This window comes from Rana temporaria, chromosome 7, assembly GCF_905171775.1.
Source record: "Rana temporaria chromosome 7, aRanTem1.1, whole genome shotgun sequence".
Classification (NCBI taxonomy): domain Eukaryota; kingdom Metazoa; phylum Chordata; class Amphibia; order Anura; family Ranidae; genus Rana; species Rana temporaria.
Genome location: NC_053495.1, coordinates 147,485,821 through 147,493,612, shown reverse-complemented (window position 1 = coordinate 147,493,612; position 7,792 = coordinate 147,485,821). Strand labels below are relative to the sequence as shown.

General features: G+C 42.5%; 2 protein-coding genes across 2 annotated transcripts; one reads left to right on the top strand and one right to left on the bottom strand.

Moving 5' to 3' along the window:
* The first annotated feature begins 1,100 nt into the window (after positions 1–1,100).
* Positions 1,101–2,775, top strand: LOC120945731. Its single transcript, XM_040360096.1, has 3 exons — positions 1,101–1,311; positions 1,982–2,132; positions 2,215–2,775. Exons 1-3 carry the CDS (start codon positions 1,220–1,222, stop codon positions 2,713–2,715), a joined length of 744 nt encoding a protein of 247 aa, XP_040216030.1. The 5' UTR covers positions 1,101–1,219; the 3' UTR covers positions 2,716–2,775.
* A 99-nt stretch (positions 2,776–2,874) lies between these two features.
* LOC120945730 (protein ALP1-like) lies at positions 2,875–4,593 on the bottom strand. Its single transcript, XM_040360095.1, has 2 exons — positions 4,061–4,593; positions 2,875–3,969 (listed from the first exon to the last, which is right to left on the bottom strand). The coding sequence occupies exons 1-2, from the start codon at positions 4,384–4,386 to the stop codon at positions 3,090–3,092; spliced, it is 1,206 nt and encodes a 401-aa protein (XP_040216029.1). The 5' UTR covers positions 4,387–4,593; the 3' UTR covers positions 2,875–3,089.
* Between the last annotated feature and the right edge of the window lie 3,199 nt (positions 4,594–7,792).

Genomic DNA, 7,792 nt, shown 5'->3' with positions numbered 1-7,792 from the left:
GATTGTCCTCCTTAATTAATAAAATGGCAAAGGATGTTAGCCAAGAAGAGCTAATACACCTGGTACATGATCGCCCTGCAATATGGGATAAGAGGTGTGGAGACTATAGCAACCGATATGTCTCTAACAACAAATGGGAGGAAGTCTTTCAGGCGGTGACACCGAACTGGCAAACACTAAAACAAAATGAAAAATTTGAACGTGGTAAGTAGTTTGTGGGTTATGGGGGGGTGGGTTGTTATCTTGTAGTCCATCCATATGTCAACATCCATATCCACCGGCCACGTCACCTGCCACAAGTTGAGAATTGGCCACTGGCCACGCCACCTGCCACGCCACCTGCCACAAGTTGAGAATTGGCCACTGGCCAACTGCCACGCCACCTGCCACGTCACCTGCCACAAGTTGTGAATTGGCCACTGGCCACGCCACCTGCCACAAGTTGTGAATTGGCCACTGGCCACGCCACCTGCCACAAGTTGAGAATTGGCCACTGGCCACGCCACCTGCCACGTCACCTGCCACGCCACCTGCCACAAGTTGAGAATTGGCCACTGGCTACGCCACCTGCCACGTCACCTGCCACAAATTGAGAATTGGCCACTGGCCAACTGCCACGCCACCTGCCACGTCACCTGCCACAAATTGAGAATTGGCCACTGGCCAACTGCCACGCCACCTGCCACGCCACCTGCCACAAGTTGAGAATTGGCCACTGGCCACGCCACCTGCCACGCCACCTGCCACAAGTTGAGAATTGGCCACTGGCCAACTGCCACGCCACCTGCCACAAGTTGAGAATTGGCCACTGGCCAACTGCCACGCCACCTGCCACGCCACCTGCCACAAGTTGTGAATTGGCCACTGGCCACGCCACCTGCCACGCCACCTGCCACAAGTTGAGAATTGGCCACTGGCCAACTGCCACGCCACCTGCCACGTCACCTGCCACAAGTTGTGAATTGGCCACAGGCCACGCCACCTGCCACAAGTTGTGAATTGGCCACTGGCCACGCCACCTGCCACGTCACCTGCCACAAGTTGAGAATTGGCCACCTGCCACGCCACCTGCCACAAGTTGTGAATTGGCCACCTGCCACGCCACCTGCCACGCCACCTATGGGTGTATTTTATTTTCTGTTTCTTCATAGGAGAGAGTATCGTCACCCGCTGGCGCTCATTGAGAGACCGTTATAGGAGAGATTTGAAGGAGGAGACAATGTCCCGCAGTGGAGCTGGAGCCTCCAAGTACAAAAAGGGTGCATTTTTTGAAATGCTGGATTTCCTGCGTAACGTGATGAGCCTAAGAAGGTACCTAGCCACTTTATAACATTATTTGACCAAGTAAACTACAAATAATAAACTTGATCCACACATATAAATATCTGAATTAAGAGAAATGCATAATGACCTAGTATGCATATCATAGTAGCTCATTATAAATGAATTGATTCCCTGAGATGAAAGTCCCTGTATAGGTCTTCTTTCCCCTCTTACTTTGCTGCCATCACTCCTTGAGTGTCTGGTAGGTATTGGGGGTCATTTACTAATGGCAAATTAACTTTGCACTGCAAGAGCACTTGTAAGTACCGTCACTGTAGATCTAAATGGAAGATCTGAAATGAGGGGAAGCACTGTTGATTTTATCATCCAATCACGTGGACGTTAAAATACTCTTTTTTACTTTCCTTGCATGTCCCTCTCAGATCTACAGCGACTGGACTTCCAAATGCTCTGATAGTGCACTGGTAGTGCAAAGTGGATTTCCCTTTAGTAAATAACCCCGACTGTGTTTCAGGGGGTGTTGATAGGTAACAGTCAGACAACTTTGTCTATTTTTTATATGCAAATATGTTCAAACTAAGTATTCCAAAAGTGGTATGTAGGGTTGACCACAGCAGTATACACACACATGGATCTATGTATTGTTGAAACAAGTCTGAATTGACCTTTAACCCATCTACCAACCAATATTTTACAGTACAGCCACTAACATCAGTGAAACGGAGGAGGAAACAGATACTGAATTTTCGCAGCCAGATCCCATGGGAGAAACAGGAGTGACAGAAAGTGAGGCAGCTGAAGATGCCACTAGAGCTGCAAGACCGATTCCACCAACCACAAGTGTGCCTGTAAGTATCGAACATAAAATGCCTACTTTTTTAAATATTGTCAAAAGATAATGTGCTAATAGATATGTGTTCCACCCCTCAGATTCGTTCAGTTGGTTCAACTGTGAGAAAGCGTCCACAAAAAAACAAATTAGATAACGCCATGCTGAGCTTCATGGAGGAGATGAAAGCAAGAAGACCTGACTCCAACGATCCTTTTTTGGACCCTAACAACGAGGACGCTTTATTCCTAAGAAGCCAGTACCACCTGCTACAAAAAATGAATCCGGATCGAAAACTTGATATGCGCCTGGCAATTGGCCAGTATATCGGTACTTGTCTGAAGGCTTCTATATCAGGAGACCCTGTGCCCCAAGTTATCTCCCCTTCCCAACGCCAATTCTACCCCGATCACCCACCACCAGCTCCCTACACTCACCGATTCCAACCCAGCCCTATACCCCATCATTACCGTGCCCCTGCCTCCACTGCCCAAAATTTTCCAGTCCCACCCCAGGCACCCAACTATGATCCCTCTCCTTCCCAGGGGACTTCACGATCTGATTCCTCCCTTTTCCCCACCCCTTATTATCAAGATCTATAATTTTATTTTTTTTGGAAATTTTTGATACGATACTTTAATAAATTGATTTTTGCCCCTTTTTGTGATGTGTATTTCATTTTTTTTTTATCTTTTACTATAAGTTACAATCTACATGTTGCGTTCATAAAGTTCAAAGAAAAATAGTAGACTGCATGAAAATGATTTTTTTTTGGTATTTTATGTGAAAAGAAACAAACTGATATATCATAGGGACATAATGACAATTGAAGCATGAAAGCATACACTTGTAGAAATCTTAAATGTAGAAATTAACTGGCGTTTTCACTATGACAAGAAAGACCATGCAAATTAACTAAAAGGGGCGAAACATGTTACTATAAAGGTGCAAATGATAAAGTTCCTCGTGACTGTTTTTACACATATTGATACTGCCACGGAACCTCTCCTTCTGGGGACATAAAAAAATTAGTAAAATTGTCACGCATGGTAATAGCTGAATTGTTGGGTCGCAGTCCGGAAAAGCGCACAGATGGTAGGTCTACCTCGTCCTCTTCCTCAACAGAAATCCCTTCCTTCTCGCGGATGACATTGTGGAGGACACAGCAGGCTTGGATTGCCAGTTGGGCATTCTCCACGCTAAGTTGTATAGCGCTATGAAATATGCGCCATTTGCCGCTCAAAATGCCAAAGGTGCATTCAATAAGGCGCCTTGCACGACTCAAGCGGTAGTTGAAAATTTTCTTTGGGGTCGTTAAATTCTGCCTGGCATAAGGCCTTAAAAGATGATGAGAAAGTCCAAATGCCTCATCAGCAACTAGAACATGTGGCAAATCTGGTCCTACAGTTGATGGTAGTGGTTGATCTGCTGGGAAATTAAAGTGTCCCTCCAGTATTCTTCTCCCCATTACTGATGATGAAAATATTCTTGCGTCGGCATTCGATCCATAGGCTCCTATATCAACGGCAATAAATTTGTAGTTACTGTCGCAAATTGCCATTAGCACTAGTGAAAAATATTTTTTATAATTGAAAAATTGCGAGCCAGATCCTGGTGGCATCTGGATTCTGACATGTTTCCCATCCAGAGCTCCAACACAATTGGGGAATTGAGTTTTTTTCCAAAAGCCAGTCGCAATTTCCTGCCACATGGTAGCATCAGGAACCGGCATTGCAGAAGAACGAAGCTCCTCCCATATTGCTTCGCAGGTCTCATGCACTATCACTGATATGGTCGATATTCCCAATAAAAAAAAATGGCTTAGTGACGTATAAGACACTCCAGATGCAAGAAACCTAGGAAGAGTAGAAGAGTAGAAGAAATTACGAAAGGAATCCAACATTACACTGGACATAATCAAGCTAAATGGCTGGCTGGCTGGCTTACCTGAGGGTAATGAGAAGTCGCTCCTCTGGAGGCACAGCAAGTCGCATGTCTGTGTTTGTATGGTATAGTCTGGGATGTAACTTTTCAAGTAAATAATCAAACGTTGGGATCGTCATTCTAGTGAAATTAAAAAATTTAGGAGGGTAACGTCGCAAATCTGCATATTGCAGCGCAAAGAAACCCTCACTTGGCCTTTTGAGGAGCATGGGATGTGCCCAGTACCTGCGTCCCCTAGCAGACATCTTCCTGGTCAAGCTTTTTTTTCTCCACACATAGTACATCATGACAAATGATGTCACATTCTGATCATAATTCCCCAAATCCATCGTAATCAGCAAGTACAGTGAAATACAGCAATGGATCAGGAACAAAACAGCCGGCTGTTAACATACAGGAAGAGGAAAGCACACTGGGGGAAACAAAGAATCATGGGAAAATTCTTGAAAAGATGATTAATAAAGTTCTAAAACCAAAAAAATAAAAAAAACGGATCAAAAAACGGATCGAAAAAACGGATGAAAAACGGACCAAAAACGGACGTCAACGGACGGAAAACGGAACGGAAACGGATGTAAACGGATGGAAAACGGACGAAAAACTGATGAAAAAACGGATCAACTGAAGGGAAAAAAAATAATGTAAAAACTGAACGGACGTGTGAAAGAGCCCTTACCTTTTTCGTTTAACTTTATTGCTATCACAAGGTGGTCAATAAGCCCCATATGTGATAGGCAGGTGACAGGTACTCTTTACTGAGACATCAGGGGTCTAAAATACCCCCCCCCCCCCATTTTAAACCTGTACTCCACTGCAACTAATAGTTCAGATCTGTGCAGAAAAGTGTAGATCTTGCTCCATTGGGTGTTTCCCCAGTTACAGTACCCGAGAGATGACAGCTCTAAAATCGGTACTCTCTAAACTCTTGTCCATTCTGAATTCACTAATTACACAAGAGAATGGGGGAATGGGGAACAGATGTTCCTCGATCTCCTCTGGCTTTCACTATGTAACCAGTTTACGATGGAAAGAAGCTATGGCATCCCTCACATAGCTGTTTTCTGGGTTTCCAGTGATGTCATTTCCAGGGGTACAACTTTTGGTCCGTGGAACGCATGCCGACTTCAAGGTATAGAGCAGTGGGGTGGTTGTTCTTTCTAGTATCAAAGGCTGTTTATATTGGTGCTCATGGCACTATAAAATGTGAGTGAATTACTTACGATTATCCTTATGTGTTTATTTTATCAATAAAACGACTACTATAAAATTTCTTCTGGTAAATGTTGCTTACAGTTTATGAGGGAGAAGCATACTGTAAATGAGGCCTATGAACTATTATGCCAGGGCTCAGTGATGGGGGATCTGTGATGGAAATAAGTCTGTGATAGAGAGGAGTCTGTGATGGAGAGGAGTCTATAATGGTGGGCATATGTGATGAAGAGGAGTCTCTGATGGGGAGGAGTCTGTGATGGGGGGATTTGTGATGAGAGGGGGGTCTGTGATGGGGTTGATCTGTGATGGGGAGGGGAGTCTGTAATGAGGGGATTCTGTAAAATATTAATACGTTTATGTTGAATAAAAAAATTGGAGGGAGCCGCATGTTCATCCAAATATAGCAATGGGGGGGGGGGGGGGGGGGGGGAACAATGTTAGCAGCCCTTAGGGAGCTGCATGGATGGTGAGAATTTTCTGGTTAATGTTTCTTTGCTATGAATAAGATGTGAGTTACAGAGATTTGCCCTTCATGTGGGGAGTTATAAAGGACCTTGATATATATATATATATATATATATATATATATATATATATATATATATATATATATATATATATATATATATTCGAGGATAAGCCTCTTGATTGTTCTTTTTTTTTTAATTACTCTTCATTTCAATTTTTTTTATCTTGTTCAATTTTTATTTATTTTTTTGAATTTTTTATATCCAAATTTTTTTTAAAATAAATTGTTATTTTTCATCTTTTCTTGCTTTTATTTATTAGATTTTTTTTTACTTTTAATTTTTAATATTTCTTTTGTAATTTTTGTTATGAATTTTTATTTTTCATTTTTTCCCCCTTTCTTTAATTTTTTTTTTTTTGGGGGGGGGGGGGTTCAGTATTTCATTATTATAAAAAAATAACTCTAAAAAAAATGTCATTAATTTTCTTAATTTTTTTTATTATACATTTTTTTTTCTTTTTTTTTATTATTGTTTCATCTATTTTATTTTTGTTTTGTTCAGGTGGAATTTTTTTTAGATTTACTCCACCTGAAATAGGGGTCATTAGCAGCTGACTAGGTGGTCATTAACTATGTCCTCAATTAGCAGCTGACTACATTTTGTCTAAGGCCCCTTTCAGACTGGGGCGGGAGCTGCGGTGGCGGTATAACGCCGCTAAAAGTAGCGGCGCTATACCGCCGGGATTGCCGTGGAAATCAGCCGCTAGCGGTGCGGTATTAACCCCCGCTAGCGGTGCGGTATTAACCCCCGCTAGCGGCCGATAAAGGGTTAATACCGCCCGCAATGCGCCTATATAGAGGCGCATTGCGGGTGGTATTGCCGCGGTTTCCCATTGTTTTCAATGGGAAGGAGCGGTGAAGAAGCGGTATACACGCTGCTCCTCTCACCGCTCCAAAGATGCTGCTGACAGGAGATTTTTTTGTCTCCCGCCAGCGCATCGCCTCAGTGTGAAAGCCCTTCGGCTTTCACATTGAGGTAGCTGGGCAGGAGTTTTTCAGGCGGGATAGCAGCGCTATTTTTAGCACTGTACCGCCTGAAAAACTCCTCAATGTGAAAGGGGCCTAAGACGAGAGTTGGTAGATGAATTTCTCTTGCTATAAAACTCAAGTGATTTTCTCAGACATACAAATATAAATGGGCTATAGTTATACCATGCTTGCCTAGGATTAGCTGTGTTTATAAAACCTCTGATATTTGTTAAGATAGGTTTAATTTTTTGCAAATTAATAACAGCCACCAATCTATTTTATTGTATTACACATCATTTGTCGTGACAGTATAATAAATAGGAGAGGACGGGAATTTATGCAAACGTGCTTAATAAACAAGTCACAACCTGTTAAATGGCACATTGAGTCATAGATGTCAATATACTTATTTCCTTGTAGTTATGGTAGAAATATTTCTAACAAGGAAATACTGAATTAAATATCTTAATAAATACATTGTTCTTTCAGTCAAAGCAGTACAGCAATAAGCATGGCATGTGTACATAAATGTAACTATAATAGGCTCCTTTGTGAAATGTTTCTATCTTTGATGCTGTTTATACATCTAGGGCCAGATCCACAAAAGGGATACGCAGGCGTATCTGCTGATACGCCGTCGTATCCCTGTTTCTATCTATGCGGCTGATTCATAGAATCAGTTACGCATAGATATCCCTAAGATCCAACATGTGTAATGGACTTACACTGTCGGATCTTAGGATGCAGTACCGCGGCCGCCGCTGGGGGCATTTCTCGTCGAAATCCAGCGTCGGGTATGCAAATTAGCACTTACGGAGATCCACGAAGCTTTTTCCCTTTGTTATTTCTCCGTAAGTGTTAGTTTGCCGTCGCAAAATTAGGGCTGCTTTTACAAAGTGTAAACTTAGTACACCATGTAAAAGTATACCCTTCTTTCCCGCGTCGCTGTCAAATTTTTTTAAAAAATTTATTTTTTCCCGCCGCATCTCTTTTTTACACGTCGCGATTCACAAAACTCGGCGCAA

Coding starts and splice junctions, on each gene's coding strand:
- LOC120945731 (XM_040360096.1), top strand. CDS start 1,220: ATGTCCCGCAGTGGAGCTGGAGCCTCCAAGTACAAAAAGGGTGCATTT. Junction 1,312..1,981: donor AACGTGATGAGCCTAAGAAG/GTACCTAGCCAC, acceptor AATATTTTACAG/TACAGCCACTAACATCAGTG. Junction 2,133..2,214: donor CACCAACCACAAGTGTGCCT/GTAAGTATCGAA, acceptor TCCACCCCTCAG/ATTCGTTCAGTTGGTTCAAC.
- LOC120945730 (XM_040360095.1), bottom strand. CDS start 4,386: ATGGATTTGGGGAATTATGATCAGAATGTGACATCATTTGTCATGATG. Junction 3,970..4,060: donor CGACTTCTCATTACCCTCAG/GTAAGCCAGCCA, acceptor TACTCTTCCTAG/GTTTCTTGCATCTGGAGTGT.